The sequence below is a fragment of the Chiroxiphia lanceolata genome, chromosome 3 (assembly GCF_009829145.1).
Source record: "Chiroxiphia lanceolata isolate bChiLan1 chromosome 3, bChiLan1.pri, whole genome shotgun sequence".
Lineage (NCBI taxonomy): Eukaryota > Metazoa > Chordata > Aves > Passeriformes > Pipridae > Chiroxiphia > Chiroxiphia lanceolata.
In genome coordinates, this window is record NC_045639.1 from 116,135 (window position 1) to 133,915 (window position 17,781).

Consider the following 17,781-nt stretch of genomic DNA (forward strand, 5'->3'; position numbering starts at 1 on the left):
CCAGAGTGGAGAACATTCAGCTCTCAGGACCAGAGCCTAGAGCAGGCAGGGTAGCACCAGCACTGAGAGCAGAAAGGGGAGAGACTGTGTCACTGACAGATCACACGTTTTTACAACTCAGCAGTGGACATTCCTGCTAGTAATGGTGACCCAGGAAAGTTTCATTAAACCTCATGCCCTTCCCAGGTTCTTTGTCTGTACTTCTGTCTTTTTCTTTTCTCTCTGCCCCCCCTTTATTTAAAATCACATACTCTTTCTAAGGCTTGGGATTTACACATACCCACACACTCCAGACAAGCATTACCTACTTTTGTTTTCTTGCTTTTGTTTATGATTTTATTTATCCTTGTGTCCAGCCCCTTTTTTCTTTTGGGTCTTCATACCTCTCTTTCCCACACAATCACACCCTGCAAACCCTTCTCCTCTTACGGTGCCTTGGCTTCATATGCAGCGTTTATTCTGTGTTTGTCTGCTACGCAATTCCCAAACTTGCAACTCTGCTGGGGGCTCCCCTCTCCCCTACCCCAATTCTACTGGGGCTTCTGGAGCTTGTCTTGCTGCCTTCTGCTTTCGAGACCCTACTGGAGGGGCAAAGCTGTGCCTGCTTCATTCCAGGAGTTATAAACACACCTGGGCTCTCCTTCACAACAGAGACTGTCAAACTGCTGGAGGTGAGAAAGAGTAAACGTGAAGAGCAGCATTTGCTGATTTTCTGGATTTCCCTACAGCCACCTGTAAAGGCATTATCAGTCTGACACATGTTCTTGGTGGCCTGCCACACAGCCTGAAGGGTGGATCCAGCTTCCCCCCAGACCAGAGTCACCAATTATACATTAGCAAGTGGCAACACTTCAAACAACTGATCCTTATCTACTGTACTTGGGAGAGCCCCACAACCACCCCGACAGGGAGGCCTCCAGAACACAGCCAGGGAAGCATCACCCTTGCACACAGGGACACAAACTGCCTCTCCCTGCCATCCCAGCAATCCTCAGGGCTCATGAGGCAGAAACAATTTTCCACCAAGAAGAACACACAAGCCCCACCCACGGGTGTGCTGGCTAGCTAAAGTTCTAGGGTGGACACACAGTTCCTTGCCAGCTTCACTGATGATTTGACAATTCAGCTTGCTTTATTTCTATTGCCTGAGTTCTTCGATAGGAAAGACACCACCTGCTTTGCCTGTAAGAGGAACACCTCTGCAGTTTGCATTCCAACCACCTGATCTTGTTTATTAAAGCAGTTGGTGCTCCTAAGCATCATGCAAAGTGACAGAACTCTACCCCTGAGGAATGGGAACTCCTACAGGTTTCCACTGAAGTTCTGCACATGAACAGTGAGCATCAGCCATCCTCCAGCTCAGTAAGGTGGGGTTATCACCACACTTGGTCGCAGGAGGCTCAGTACATTCTAAAGATCTCAACACGGCTCCTCAGAGCCCACAGTCTGATCCCGAGGGAGCACCTCGCCTGGGAAAACTCCCTGTGTTTGGTGCCTGATCCTCTCTGGGGGCCAGCCTGCAGCTGGCTTGGCTGCTGCCTGCAGGGACAGTGGGGAGGGAGCTGCAGCAGCAGTGCCTGCCCAGGGGCTACAGGAACTGCGTTCTGCTGGGAGACAAAATTCCTGCCCGGAGCCCCGGCCCCTGGCTGGGACCAGGCTTCTTATTTGCAGGTGAGAAGGGGGAGGCTCAGCTCTCCTGCCCTCGACCCTGGCAAAGGTTGTGCCACTGGGACAGATGAAGCACACAGATTTTTACAGCTCGGCAAGGCAGCGAGGAGATGTTCTTTCATATGCCCGATTTGAACCAGGCTCCAAAAGCAGCGCCTGGTTTGGCTCTGAAATTTACTCAATCACCTTACACAACTTCTCTGGAAACTTCAATCGATTGGAAGCAGCACAGAGGAAGGGGGCACATAAGCACAAACCTCCACGTAACAAAACAAAGGACTAACCACAACGAAGAAGAATCCACCAAACCACACACAAAAAAACCCCAACACACAAAGTTTCCTTCTCCCTTATGAATCCTTAGCGCAGACATAAGTACCACTGAGTTCTGGCCTCAAATGGAAAACTGGCAAAATCTAGGAAGCAGCAGGATTGATAAGGACTGGATGGGTTTTTTAATGGTCAACAATAATACCCATATATCTCCTAATTCATACAAAAGCTATAAAAAATGTTATGTTATTATTAAAGCCTGGAAGGACAGCATTTCTTGTGATCTGGGTCTTAGAACAATGTTCAGTGTCACAGGCACCTATAAGCATGTTTGGGGGCAGATCATCCCAACTATCTACCCTTTCTTCTGAGCTGCTGTTTCTGGCCCCTTTCAGAGAAAGGTGTTTCTGGTTATGACCCCACAAACCAATTCCCAGTCAGCAGTAGTTTTCACTGTGCAATTTCTAATGGCCACAAAGAAGTATATGAGGGTCTCCCAGCAAATTAGCATCTAAGTTGTGAATTAAGGAGTGATTATTTACCTTAGCATCTCTGTATATTTCTCAAATCCAAACTGGCAACAAAAATTCCTGTTCAGCTGTATGTTTTCAAATTTCCTGCCAGGATGCTTAACACTCCAAAACCAAAACAGGCACTCTTCAGATTTATTTTTTTTTTACTGAATATAATTTGACCTGAACACTGTGTATCGTTCCTGAAGTGATACTTATAATTAGCCTCTACCCTCAAAATGGGAACTGGAAGTGCTTTGATAAATGAATTGTAAAGGCCAGCCAGCTAGTTTCGTTGTGACTTGTGGAAACACATCTGTATCCTGTGCTGACACGCTATTTTTGTTTTGCTGCAAACCACACAAGTCTGCATCTAGACAGGACAACATGTTAGTCATCCCCAGTGTCCTTACACAGCCTCTTTACAACCCTCACTTCCTCAAACTGCCTCAAAGGCACACTCTCACCTTTTCCAGGCCCCCAGTTTACCTGTTACCAGCCGTTGTTGGCCCGCTGAGATTACCTGTCAGATTCCAGTCTCTGTTTTACACACAGGCCCGTTTATCACCCTTGATGGCCAAACCATTCATCAGGAAAAGCAGGGGTCAGTAAGAGACTGAGCAAGCCTGAGGAGCACCACAGAAGGGCCCAGTCCTGCACAGTAACATTGCCTGGGAGCTGAAAGCAGGAGGTTGCTTTGGAAAACCACACCATGTACGTGCAAGACACCTGACTACACTGCATTTGCTTTGTTCTGGATTTTCCTGATAGCTTTAAGTTCACAGCCTGGCACGATTGACACAGATCTATTTTAGGATAGCTCATGTCAGGATGGCCAAGTATCCATTTCTTGGTGGTGCCTGCAGTGTCACATGCCTAGTCCATGGTGCAGATAAGGGCATCTCCTTTGAAGGAGCAAGACTTGAAGGTAAGGCCTCACAGAACCCACATTCCTTTATAATCTGCACAACTCTGAAAAGAGGTAGGACTGAGGTGGGCGATGTATAGGCAGTGGTGGCAGAAGCTGAGCAATTAGGCACAAAAGGTAAGCCTGCCCTCATTTTACCTACCTAAAGCACAGCAAACAATCACACAGCTATCTGTGCTAGGCTTGTTTTGCTTTAAACAGCTGAGGGTTAACTAAAAATCATGCTATAGCTGTGTGGTAAATGCTTCTCTTCTCTGAAAGTAGTAGTAAAAAAAAGGAGCAAGGAATAAGTCACAAAGCAAATCAAAGGGATGGCTGGAAAAGGGAGAACCTAGTCCTCTGCCTCTGCTCAGTGCCTTTAGCACTGTTTCTTACTTTCCCAATCCTGCCACTCCCGGGGTGACAGGAGGAGCACTGAGGGACACGTTGCTCAACCTCACCTCAAGCTGAAAAGATGCCAGGATGAACGACAGGATAGGGGCATGGGACACCAAAACAAGTGTACAAGCACCTCAAAAGTAACACAGTGCTAAAAATCAGCCAATGTGAGTTTTTCAAGGAGAAACAGTGACCTACCATTCTAACTCCTTTAAGAGGATAGTGGGATTAGTGAAGAAGAGGGGACCTGGGGGTGGGCTACAGCCTAACCTTTTTAAGACCCATAGCCCTAATTCCATGCACCTTCCAAATAAACAAACAAGGGAAATACTGTCCTGCTGTAACAGCCATAAGGTGGGTGCATGAACAGGTGCATAAAACAGTGCACTGAGAACTCCATTATCAATGGCTGATTGTCAAATGACAGATATTTGAAAAGAGGTACCCGGGGGGTCAGTCCTGAGCTTTAGTGTGTTGGGTACTTCCAGCTCTGTCTGCCTGTGACTCCTCCACACAGACCCAAGCCCCTGTGACACAGCATGGGCCTGCCAGTAAGGGGCCAACACCTTCTCTCCAACCTTCTTTGAACCTTCAGCATTTAAGTATCTGTTACGTATTAGAAATACCATAACAAGTAACAGACTGTATTGTTTAGGCACATTTCCACACGATCAGTTAATACCTTATTGCCAAATTATTTAAACCAGTCATTTCTTAGGCCAGGCCCACATTCAGGCATTGAGACTGAAGCTGTTCACCTGGCAAACTGACAACAGTCAACTTGACTCCTTTCTGCTCAAAGCCAGGGAAAGAGGAAAGACAAACAAAAACTCCCAAACATATGCTGATCAAGCAGCTGTGGACTATCAGGGCCTCCTCTGACCACTCCAGGTCTTTATTCTGTGGATACAAATCGAGGTGTGGATGTCTTTTAAAAAAACACAAATTGCATTCATCTTTAAACAATAAAGAGTCATGTGCCCTACTCTTGGTTCTATTCCAACACTGGGAATCCCATTGCTTCAGGAAGGGTTAACAGCCTACAGTGCTAAGATTAGGAGGCACCTGTCAGGACTAATTAGAAACCCTGAGGCATATTCTCCCCATGATTTTGCAGAAGTTTAACAATGTGATGTGACCCCTGTCTGGGAAACTTCAAAGATTTCCCACAGAAGTCTTTCCCTTGCAGGAGTCCACGATGCCATTCTACAAGAAAAGCTACACGATCACAAAGACCATGACAGAGATATGGGAGGAAGTCCCAAATACCAAGGGCTTCACTAAACCTACTGGAATTCGGGAGACGAGAGGGGGTTAAGGCAAAGCCTGGCTGATTTAGAAAGGAGGAGTATTATCCCAGGAGCACACATCCAGTGCTGGGCTGATGCAATGAGAGGAAAAACCTGCACCACCAAAGTGTGGGCTGACAGGAGAGGATAAACGACGACTCACAAAGTTAAAATTTGGGCTGCAATTCCATACTGAAATACTCAAGCAAAGCTGTGGACAACAGGCAGGGCTACTTCATAAAAAGTTCTCTGCAGGGATGACTAAATTTTGCTGTCACATAGTTATCTGCTTACATCAGCAACATCTGATGCTCCTGAGCCACTGCAGTTGTTTGCAGGCTTGAACCATGGGCAGCAGATGATTCAAAGGCAAGTTCTTCCTTTGTTTCAGCTATCCCACTTTATAAATTAATTGTGTTTAATCATGTGATCCAAGCCAGACTTTCTGTCGCTGAAGAAAACCAGTGTAGTTCAGTTACTATATTTCACAGCTTATGCTATTCCAAAGTACTGAAACATTTAAAAGCAGATAACATGTTTCCAGTCTTGGGAGACCCACACTCTGAGTAAACCACACCCTTGAAATTAAAAGTACACAACACCCTAAACTTTCGCAGAATTACACACCAGCTGGATCTGTATGACTTTGTCAAATATCCCGTGCTCTGCAGAAATGCAGGTGAACATGTGCACCCCCTGCTCAATTCGGTGCTTTTTCTTCATGTGACACCCACAGTAACAGCCTTTGTTATTACAGTGAGAACACGACATGTCTCTGAGTCTCCATTTCAAGGACATTCTTCACGGTTTTGTACTTGCTTTAGCAGTCCTTGTGACTTCTGCTTGACTTTGTGTAAATGAAGTTGAGGTTACATGAGAGTACTTCCTCTTGGTCAAGGACAGACAGAATGTCAACATAAAATTACCCTCTAGTCCCAGAGAAAAAGGTATCTGCCAATTTTGCACTGGGCCAACTGTTGGGACACTGGGGTATGGAGAAAAACAAGCAAATCAGGACTGAAGTGAGCTCACAAGGAAAGTATTCTGCCCTGAGGGATGTTTACCTCCTAAATGTGGCTTACAGGCTCTTTTACAAATACTGCTCAGACTCTGCAAGAGAGATTTTATGCAACAACGATTTCACTTTTGTGGATACACAAGTCCCTCTGTGTTGTTAAAACATATATTTAAGCATATAGTTCATCTGCAAGCATTTACAAACACGTACATAGAATAGAAAAGTAAAGAAAACTAGAGATTAGCAGCTCCTTTTCTGTCTTGCACACATTTGTTTGCTTTTTAAAACTCTTATATATCTTTTTATCTAGTTTCAAGTGTAGGGACAGTGCAGCTTTGCCAGGAGTGATTAGGAATGTTTCAAAGAATGAGATTTATTTAAGAAGTAAGTTGTCATGAAAGTCTCTCTGCTCTTAGATGTCACTGGTTTTGAATAAATTCTAGTTCTACAGCTAAAATCTACATGGTTAAAATCAGGGGTTTTGGACCAAGTACTAAGAACTATTTCAGCCCAGTTTAGGGAAAAATACATGTGTGCCAGCAAATAAAGGATTCTGTGTTGTTAATAGTATAGCAGCTAAAGCAGTAACAATCACAGGTAAAAAGTCCAGGCTGCACCTATTTTAAGGGAAAGTTTTTATGAACAACTTGGTAGCATAGTTCTTCCAAGCTGACAAGGTGGTTTGGGGTTTTAAGATCCAAATATTCAGTGGCTCAAACTCTACTGGCAAAGTCAGCCACACTTTTCTGAACTGGGCAAAGACTAGCACTATAAACACAGATTACACGTTTTCACCTTCCCACAAAACACAGGACAGTGCTTCTTACCTATTTGGTCCTCGGGAATCAGTGATTCGATTGGGGGATCGAGTTCGGAGCTTTGGGACAGGTAGTTCTTGACTTGGGTCATGAACTGACGAATTGTTTGCAGCATATCAGTGCTGGAAACATGGCACTCCTTGTTTTCCTGGAGAAAGCTGACATAGTCCTGTACTAAGCATCCAAAATAAGTGCGTTTGTCCCGGGACATCTCTGCAATTTTCTTAATCATCCTCTTTTCGGGGGTCATGAAGGAACTGAAAACTCCACTGACTTTCCGCAGCTGAGATTTCACAATCTTGGGGAGAACAAAGGAACTGCTTCTTTTCTTCTTGGGCTTCAAAGGGGGTGCCATGCTCTCCTGGTCACTCTCCCCCTCGAAATCCTCCAGGCTGCTGTTGGTGTCCCCCTCGTAGCCGAAGAGCGGCATGCTCCGATCGAAGTCCAGCGAGTCCGACGAGGAGGTGGAAATGCTCATGTCGCTCAGTCTCTGCCTGCCTCCATTCCAGGGGATGTGTGACTCACAGGTGGTAGCCGCCGTCTTTTTGGGAGCTGCCGGAGCGGGCTCGGGCGGGGTTTCACCTGGAAGCCCGGCTGCTGCTTCGGGCCCACCCGCCGAGCCGGGCCCAGCGGCCGCCGCCGCCTTCGGGCCCCCTTGTGCCTCGGAGCACACAGCCTCGGAGCACACAGCCTGCTTCTTCAGCCGAGGAGGCGGAATCGGGGCTGGCTTGCTCTGCAGCGAATCCGAGCCTCTCTCTTTCTTATGGTTCGCTGTTCCTGGCATGCTCGCCTGCTTTATAGTCCTGGAGAGCCGCGGGCTCGTGAGGGTGCTATTAATAGCGGGAGGTGGCGGCCGGGGCGGGGGGGAGCGAGGCCTCGCCGTGCCATTCACGTCTGGAGTTCTCGGGCTCTGCCTTTTCAGACTTCCACTGACATCCTGGCTGTGCACTTTTAAGAAGAGGGGATTAATGAAGCACAGCGCTCCGTTGGTCTGGCTGCACTCCAGCTCCGAGGGCGTTCTGGTTCGTATAGAATGCACTCCATTTATGAGGCAGAGCTGCCGCGAGTCTTTACGAGCACTGTCCAAAGGCACAGGCCTACAGGGAGGTGAAGGATCCAGGGGGTTGCTGTTAGCCAGGGAGCTCCAAAAGTCTGAAAATCATCATTGCATTAACGTAAGAACGCAAACCAGCATGCAGATGCTCTGAGAACATTCAGCTCGACAATACCAGTTTAAAGTATTAAGAAATTTGGGCGAGCTTTTATTAATTCAAGGGGGGGGGGGAAATTCCAAGTGAGCCTCTTAAAGCACCACCAGACACAACTGTATGCTACACTCCTGGGACTGCCCTTACTCTTTTATAAACACCATGACCAATGCAGAGCTTCCAAACGGCCCGCTGAACTAAGCTTAAAATTAAACTGAGAACCAAAGACAGGAATGGAGACTGTAACAGAGTACTTCTTACCAGCTTGAGACCAAAATGAACATAAACTACTTACTAGCGGCTCACCCAGGAGAAATAAGGCAAGATTCTCAGCTGGTACTAATAAGCTCACTTCATTAAAGACAACAGTTTAACTGATTTACACCAGCTGAAGGCCACATACGGCAACTCAACAAAAATCTTGGCTGGTTTCTCTTCATAGTGAACCAAGGAAACTACACATGAGAAGCCAGCTCACGTTTTGCTGTGGTGGATGCACACATCCCCTTTAGCTATGCACACCAAGTGCTCACGTGTCTAAGAGCACTGGCCTGCAGCCCTGCCTTTGCCATGGGGACAGTTTGCTCAAGGTTACAGACACTCAACAGCCCAAAAATAGACCTGAGGTGCAGTCCCACACCAGCAGCATGGAAAACCTATTCTAAACCAGCACATTTCAGCTGCAGCCTCCGCACTTGTCCCAGCAAAGCATCTGCATGTTTGTGCAACCGAGCCAGTGGCAAAGAGCATCAGCTTCTGAAGGTCTGAAGATGGAAATCAGATGTGCCCTTGAGGACAGCAGTCATGCTGAAATAAGGGAGGAACACCAGAGGAGGGAGATTTTGCTGAAAGCTGCCAATCTCGGCATGGTCCCTTTCTCCTGTAGCGTCAAGATGCCTCGTTTGAGGCCATGGAGCAATGACACCTGGGCCCAAGTTCACGAGTGCCAAGCATCCACAACAGGTCCATGTCTTTCCTCCAGGGCAGAAGACAGGAAATGGCCCATGGTGACAGGCCACTGCCAGAGAGGTATACAGGCACAGGCATGTTTCTCTACACAGTCATGCAGTGTTGCTGGTTTTCTCAGCCTCATGACTGCACATCCTGCCTGCAGATCTCTCAGCAGACTGGCCAGTGTGCCTGGCACGTGGGCTGCTGCAAACACACGTGGTGTAAGCACTGCTGCAGGTGAAACACAGGAGAGGCCCAGAGAGCAATCTTATGTTCAGCACATGAAATCTTTCAGGTTGGCAACAGCTTTGAAATCTTTACCAGCTGATGTGGTTTGCTGGGCTCCATGCTGTTGACCTGTCTGCTGCAGCTCTCCTCTGAGCCGACTGCATGGCAGAGCTCTGCCAGCAGATCCAACCCTCTGTGTTCACAGCACAGTGTTTTGGGCCTACGTGTTGCTTAAGGAAAACTCACATTTAACAGGAAGGGCTGCTAAGAGCCCACAGCACTGAAGGGCTGACTTCCTGGTGTGCTCTTTCACATGTGGACACCTAAAACTCCATCAAAATCTCAACTTTGTTGCCTGGTTTTTGCTCATAGAAAGTGTGGTCTTAATCTGGTGTATATTAGGTAATTGATCCCAAACACAGCAACCACACAGACATTGATCCATCCATCTCCTCCTCAGCTTTCAAATGTATTAGGCTAAAGAAAAAACACACACAGTGCAGAAACTGTTCAAGAGCAAGACTAATTCTGCAGCAAGCAGGCCACAGTGGTCTGGAGTACCGAGGACAAGGACAGCGGGTTAGTCTGGAGAACTTGATCAACACCACCATTATTATCCCCTCTGGAAAAACTCACCTAATGTTCCCTTAAGGCTTCCTATGTGTCACTGGGAGACTGTATCATTACACTGTATCCCAGACAGACCTTTTATTTTCTTTTTTCCATCTAAACAGTGACCTCAACAGTACCATATTTGCCTCTACTCCCATGATAACCCATATTTTCATCTAATTACCTAAACTTGCAGATAAGCAGTGCAGAAGTAATTTATCTCCTCTCTAAAACAAATCCCTTAATTGGATTGCTACTGCAGTAAATCCAAATGCAAAGCAGTGCAATACATCCTGGTGTGTCTGGCTTTGCTGTGAAGTCCCACCAAACAGTTCTAGAGATCCTCACACTAACACTGATTTAGAGAGGATCCATTTCAAAATCCATGATGATTAAAAAATCTACTGGGACAAAGACTGCTGACAGCCAACCTTCCCTTCCTGGAGAAGGAAATGAGGCTATTCAGCACTTTGCAGGAGTTGCTCAATGATTCATCTGGGTGGTGCCCAAGTTTCAAATCCCGCCGGGCTCTGCATCTCCTGCGAGCTCGAGGAATGCTTCCCAGTGAGCCTGTACTTGGCTGCAGCAGTCAGGCCATGCAAGGGCATGTCCTTGCACTGTCTTTTGTTATTTCAAACATTTGCTGTCATGCACAAATGGATACATTCTGCAGGTGTGCACTCCTTTTCTTAATATGCCATTTCAACGAGCCACTGACCTCCAAAGTCCCCATTCTAAGCTTGCAAGTCAACCTGAACAGGAGTTTTACCCATGGGGCCCTTGGTTCCTACACTGTCCTTGCAGCTCCAGTCCATCACCAAGCCAGTGAGCCCACAGCCAACAGCAGGGTTTTGAGCAGAAGGTACTGTCAAAACCTCTGTCTGGGGATTGCAAGATTTGCTTTGCCCAAGGGCTGCCCAGAGAGGGGAGAGAAGAAGGAAACAGCACTAACAAAAATACCACAGAAGGCACAGAAGGAAGAAGGAGCAGCACTATTCGGCCAGAACAAGGTTTGGTCTTCCCAAATAAGAGAAGGTTCTTTTCTACATGAAATCTGTAACATCACTAACCAATATGAACTACTTACTGACACAGATTTCTTTTTCAAGCTCACAGGAGTGCTACAGGGAAGGACAGCTCTGTAAAGAACTACTTACTCAGTCCAAGCTGAGCAATGTCTTCAAGTTCAGCTTCTGTCTTTGCTGCAGCAATTGCATGAGGCAACTTCAGCGTGAATGGAAGGACATCCCTGTTGTCAAAGAGAAAAACAATTATGGTTTTCACAAAAAAGTCCACAGTTTTGAGAGCATTTGTTTTCAACAGTGGTAGGGGATAATCTCTGATTATTTTCTTCTTGAGCTGTGGCAGGTATCAAAAGCCTTAAACCCACAGCACAGTTAAAACATTACCAACACCCTGGAGAGTGTTGTGAAGTGCAAATGACAGTCAAGTACCCAGGACTCTTGCCAGGGTTTCCAAAGAGCCAGCCAGTATTTTCTGCCTTTCCAACAGAAGCTTTTACACCTGATCTTTTACAAGCATATCAGCGAGATGCAAAAGTATTCTCTGCCCTTAACACACTTCAGCAAAGCTTATTTTCTGAAGATGCTGTTGACTGCTCTCCAGGTTGAATTCCAGTTTTCAGAATAAAAATTTAAATAAGTAGTTGTGCGACTACTCTAAAAATTTCCAAGCTAGGATGCTCTGGTGCTACTCTGTTCTAGGCTGAAAACACACTTCATTTAAGAAAGTTTTTGTAATTTATTCTCATGTGTGGTTTCACTTCACTGCATACTAGATGTTCAGTGGATGTTGTCGAAGGGAGATCCACGAGGAACAACATAAGCCAAAACCAGTGTAAAAGGCTTTTAGACAGAGATTTTAAGGGACAAAACCACTTAACCATATGTACATTATACAATCACTACCATCAAACAATACTACACCTCTTGCCTACCCAGCTGGTACCAATACACCCTCGAGCAGTGCAGGCTAAACTGCAAAACCTGTACTAGAAGTACCTAGGTAATTAAGACAAAATGAGAACGAATGGAGCACAGAAATCCTACACACAACTAGTGTCAGCATGAATTTTGGTTTTAAGGCTGGGAACAAGCCAACCATCTGCTGTAGCACAGACAGACAGTGAGTCTTTATCACATAAATATTCTCTATGTTGTACATTAACTTGTTGGAAAAACAGGATCTCAGAACCACTCAAACTCAAATCAGGCATATTTGAACACACACTCAACACTGCACCACAGAAAATCTAGAGTCTAGATCATCATCATGGTCTCAATTCAAAGATAGGTAAACCCTGACTCCTCATAAAAACTGGCTATTTTTTCTCTTCATACTGCCTGGAAAACAAGTTTGGCAATCATAAACTGGAAAGCTGATGAGGCCATTTTGGTTGTTCCCAATTCAAATTCACGTCTCAGTTGTCATATTCTACAGTGTGATCTGGCATTTTTCCATTATGCTCCAAAAATTCTTTTAACTAGCAATTCCAAGAAAATGCCATTGCAAGCTAGTTTATAGTTGCTATTAAATGAGTTACAGAGCACTTAAAAAAGTATTACAAGATATCAGATAAAGTTCAACGTGGCACCACCTCACAGCTGGATGGGTGACACCACAGCAGCCTCCCAATAATCAGTACCAGGTAAGACAGACACTTGCTTCCAAGTCTCACCTCTTATTTCTTCCAGTACCTTCTAAGACTACCCAGGGATATCTGTAATTGGCAACATAAATATCAAGCTGAACCAAGTCCTTGAGACTGTCCCTTCTTCAAGAAAGTCCAGCAGACATAACTGAGAACATAACACCACCTTACCTGCTAATACAGTAGAAAGCAATGAGTCTGAATAAATCAGCAAAACTTATTCCAGACCCCTCCAAGGAAAATGCTACAAAGAAAGTTACAAGAGGGGAAGAATCACACGTTAATCCAATGTTCCTTAGAAAAGTTAAATAAAACACATTTCACATTTTTGCACAAAGTTAATAAGTTTTCACCATTAAACTAGCTAAGTTTTCTTTGGTTAAGAAAAAACAACTCCTCCACGTGTGCTGTGGAGGAGCACATGTCGCTGCTGAAGGTATTTTTAAGGACATACTGATAATCTTTGTGGACAGTTTGTTTTTGTATTCCAAGCATAAGATCTAATTCCTGTGGAACAGAGGAAGTGTGACTCCCAGGCTCGGTGGGGAAAGCCAAAGGCCAGGCAGCAGTTTTGGATACCTCAGCTAGACCTCTCAGTGAGCAGCAAACCCAGAATTTGGTCAGTACTCCGTGCTGTCAAGCTGGCTCCTCCACACCAAGGTTCTAGTGCTACTGACTAGAAAGTCTCCTTGGGAACCAGAGGAAAATTTAAGACAGGTACCAACCTTTTCTCCAACTTTTACACCAAAATACAGGTCAACCTGGTCATTTATGTGTCCAGAAAAACGGATTTCTTTAAGACAAACACTAACAATGCAGACAGTAAGCACACAGGGGACCTGGGAGTGGGATCAGAGAAGGAAGGTGTTCAGATCCCCAACTACAGTTAAAACCTCAGCTGGGATGGGTGAGTAAAATTTTCAGTAGATACTTCCCCCTTGTGGAAAAATTTTATTCAGAAATGACAATATATTATTATTTAATTTTCTAGATGGGAGAGAGGGATTCATTAGTATAACAAGCCTACAAACACAGCCTTAGTCACACGCAGATCAACTCTTGTTGATAACTTTCTCTTCTCTTTGCTCGCCTCGCTTCTAACTGGAACCAAAACCAGACACACAGAACTGACTTCTTGTTGCTGGGAGCAGGGAAGGGAGAGATGAAAAAGGAAAAACTCAACTCAAATTCTGACAGTTTACTAAGAGAAGTAGAACTACAGACCCTCTGTTTCAGGGAAGTTTAACTGAAATTGTTGCCAATTTTCTCCAGTTTTCACTTTCTTGTTAAAATGAAACACTTGTTCCACTTGCAGTTTCTGCACCACATACGCTCACCAGCTGCAGCTTCCTTTTTTCATTCCTAAATCTCAAACATATTTTTCACACCCTCCCCCTAAAGATATGTGGGTATTATTGATTCAAACCCATTTGGAGTGCTAACATTTACTCATTTCCACTAAAAAAAGACATATACAGATGGAATCAAAAAAGAGAAACATTGATCTTTGCAACAGAAACAGCTAGATGGATTTTAACCCTTTGAAAACATTAAATTAGAAACAAAGCAAGCAAACAACAAAACACAAACAAAAAAGACCACCCCACACCCAAATTTGTAGATATAGAGAGCTCATGACAAAGTTGCATCCAAGACCAGTCCCCTGAGTACAAGGAAACGCCAGCACATTTCAGTGACAGCAGACAGGATTAGAGACTGTGTTCCTACAGAAGGTATGTAAGTCTCTACAGAGGATAACTACCCATACAAATGAATGAATCCTGGATTCAGCAAGGTATACAATGGAAACATTCCAGTGCCAGCACAGATTTAAGTGTTTCTATGTCTCTCTCCTCGTCCAGGGCATGCCCCAGCCACTCCCAGAGCCACCTCAGACAGCGCTGTATGCAGCCCAGGACACTGTCTGCATGACTTTGGGTGTCTTCTGCCGTGTGTTCCACCAGTGCAAGTGCTCCTGCATCACACAGGGAAAGGCATGGAACAAACAGCCAAAGAGTGTGTAACTCACAACTTACTGTATGTACTTTCTTTGATGGCAAATTCTCTCAGGCAGGACCCACAGTCGCTGGGCAGACGCAGAGAGATGACTTTCTTCTGCAGTCTTGCAGATTTCCTGACCAGAAATATCTGTTGTGCAGAAGGCAAAAGGACATGGTTTCAGCTTCATCACAGATGCTGTTATAGAGACAGATTATGGACAAAAGGAACCAGAACAACTCCTGAAGTCTGATCTCTGTAAAACATAATGGAGTTTCACTTGGGCGTTGCTGTCCCAGGTCCAACACCTGAGTGGAACAGGGCAGAGAACACTCAGAAAAACCATCCCCTCCTTGTACATCAGAGGCACCACACTGAGTCCACTGTGCTCTGCTCTGAGTTCTCCAGCTGGACACACAACAAATCCCAAGGCTTGTTTTTTAGGGTTCTGTTTAGGGTTTGGATTGATCTTTTTTTTTTTCCCCCACATTCATCAAAGAAATGGAATTGTAACCTCTTACCCCAGGAGGCTGGGCCTGAAGAATTTCCATGGCTTCAGCATCACTCAGACCCAGCTGCAGCCACACAGGGTGAGTGTGAAGGAGCTTGTCCAAAATGCTCAGCTTGTTGGACAGGCTGTCATATCCAGAGTCCCGGGGACAGCTTTTTACATCATTTTTCTCAGGAGAGACATTATCCATGTCCTTTATTAGACTGTGGAAAATTTAAAGAAAAATTAATTAGATATGCTAACCTCCTATGAACAGTCATTCAGTTCAGCAAACTGAATTATTGCAGATCTAATGGCACAGCTGGCACTCAAGACTGGTATTTCTCCTACTCAGAGTTCTTATATTTAGATACACAAAAATTCTCTTTATAGGTTATCAATTCCAATCCAACTTTAAGATAAGCCTTAGCATTCTTCTGTGAGGTTGCAGAAATTCAGCAATCACTTCAGATACAGTTGTATGTGCATATGTGATTGCCTGAACATTGCACTCCCCTTCTTTGCTGTGCTAACATTTGGAAAAACTTCTCTTCGAGGGCGTTCATGCGAGTCAGATACTTTTATTCCCACATGGATTGCAAATGCTGCAACCTACAGAAATCTTCCTCTCTCCTGCCTGCCAGAAAAATCTGTTCAATCCTCTGACAGTGGAGGAACCCACTACCTGTTGGTCACTGCACCAGACACAAGCACTTAGTCCATTCGTTTGGAGGGATTATTTTCCCAACAGAAGCCCACAAAAACCAGCAGCACTTCATCTTATCCCCAGACCACTGTCTCTGCTCCAGCAGCTCTGTTGCCTCCACAGCTGCATATCCATCTTGATCCCCTCTGCTAAAGAGTGGTCAGAGACCACAGTCAGCAGAAAAGAGAGAGAGAGGGGGAGGAGGCAAGAAAGAGATGAGCAAGACAAGAAGGAGACAAGAAAAATGTTAAATCCCCCAAATAACCCTCCCTAAGGCACAGCTTCATTAGGAAATCGTTGTAAGTGGCAGTTACTTTTTACAGTCTTCATGCTAAAATGTTTAAATATTTACATTTTGCCATGAAAGGTCCTTACCTCACATTTTAGAAATACACTTCCCAGGACCAGAAACAAGTAAGGAAGTTTATTTATGCTCCTAATTCCTTTGGTTCCGGATTGACCCCCTAAGAAATAAAGGCTAAGCTAAGTGTGAACGTGGCAAAGTAATATAAGATTAAAATTTATTTGCAGCAGGGCATCTAAAGTTACTGCTACATTCAGTAATGAAGTACATTTCTTCAAGGCTACAGATACTTGTTACTAAGAATCCAAATAAACGGAATACTTTGAGAACTCCTTTTATCGTGCAAAGCTTCATCATCATTCATGTAGCACAGAAATGTAGCACGTTCATCTACACCCAATAGAACTGCACGTGTGTTGCTGGTTCAAATTCCTCATTTCTGAGCTGGAAGCACGTCCTGTGATTCTCCCAGTGCTGGAAATCACCACAGCACAGTTACTTCCTGACGACAATATTTAGGAATGGCCCCAAATCAGCCTGCAAGCCTGAACGTGACTCCCTGAGATGTCAGGCAGAGGGGCTGTGTGGTCCCTACAGACCTTTCCTGACAGCAGGAGAGGCCCTGCACAGCAGAGGGCAATGCAGCTCCATTTCCCCACTGCAGACTGCTTGCAACTCTTCTGAACCTCGTGCTTTGGACAGGCCCTAAGCACCACCGACAGCATTTACCAGCTGCATTCTGCCAGCTGCTGCACCCAGCTAAAGTGGGTACAGAGTTCACAAGCACAGGAACACTGAATACTTAAAAAGAAACAAACAAAAAGCCCACCCAGCCCCCCAAAAAACCATACCAAAGAAACCAAACCAAACCAAATTAAACCCTACCAGCTAAACAAGAAAAAACCCCAAACCACCAAACTGCTTCCTTCTAGCTTTGGTCAGCAACTTGCAGCATCTCTGGACAGGGCTAGAAAGGAAAGTAAATGGGGTAGAGAACTTTCACTGTATCATCAGAGGAGAACGGGCACAATCATTTGACTTTTCATTACCTGGATCAATTACCACCACCAGCCTCTGCCTCCCTTTCTTTTGTCCTCTTTCTGTTTGCTTATTTATGGTGTCCAGATCTGCAAGGCATCTAAAATGCAATGATCTTCCCCAGCCCACAGGAGTCAGAAGCTTTTAGTAACTGCCAGGACACCTTCGAGGGGCACAAACCACACAGAAACACCCTGTGTGCAGAGGGGAAGTGCTGCTCACATCAGTCATGACAGGGCTCTGAAACCTTCCCAGCAGGAATCCTGGGCTGCCCCTTCAACAAGAACCTGGGGTCGTAATGTGTGAATCTCCACAGAAGGCAGATCATGAACCACAGAAGTGTTTTCACGAGCTGTACCTCCAGTAAATATTGTTCAGACACTTTCCACTCACCCTCAGTGCCAGTGAGCTGCTTCACAAACTGAAGGGAGCTGTGGCAAAGTGCAAGTTACGCTCCAACACTGACTGCAAGCTTAACTGGATAGAAATGATTTCCACTCCTTGGTCAGGAGGTGAAAACTAAACATGCTGCAGAGGGAATATGTCCAAGAGGGAAAAGTTTTTTGCCAGCTGAAGAAAGCTACAGCACACGCAAAAGAAGATGCCAACTGGTATAACCTAGAATGCCTGGCATTGCTTGCTACCACAGAACCACCTAAAGCTGGCTAGAGTTTTCATAGATATGTAGGGC

At 45.3% G+C, this 17,781-nt stretch overlaps 1 protein-coding gene across 1 annotated transcript in view; it reads right to left on the bottom strand.

The window, feature by feature from the left end:
• Positions 1-17,781, bottom strand: part of RIN2 (Ras and Rab interactor 2) — a 57,240-nt gene that overhangs the window by 8,786 nt on the left and 30,673 nt on the right. The window contains 5 exon segments of the mRNA XM_032682413.1: positions 6,894-8,036; positions 11,041-11,132; positions 12,726-12,798; positions 14,591-14,702; positions 15,074-15,266. Coding sequence (XP_032538304.1) covers positions 6,894-8,036; positions 11,041-11,132; positions 12,726-12,798; positions 14,591-14,702; positions 15,074-15,266 — 1,613 coding nt within the window.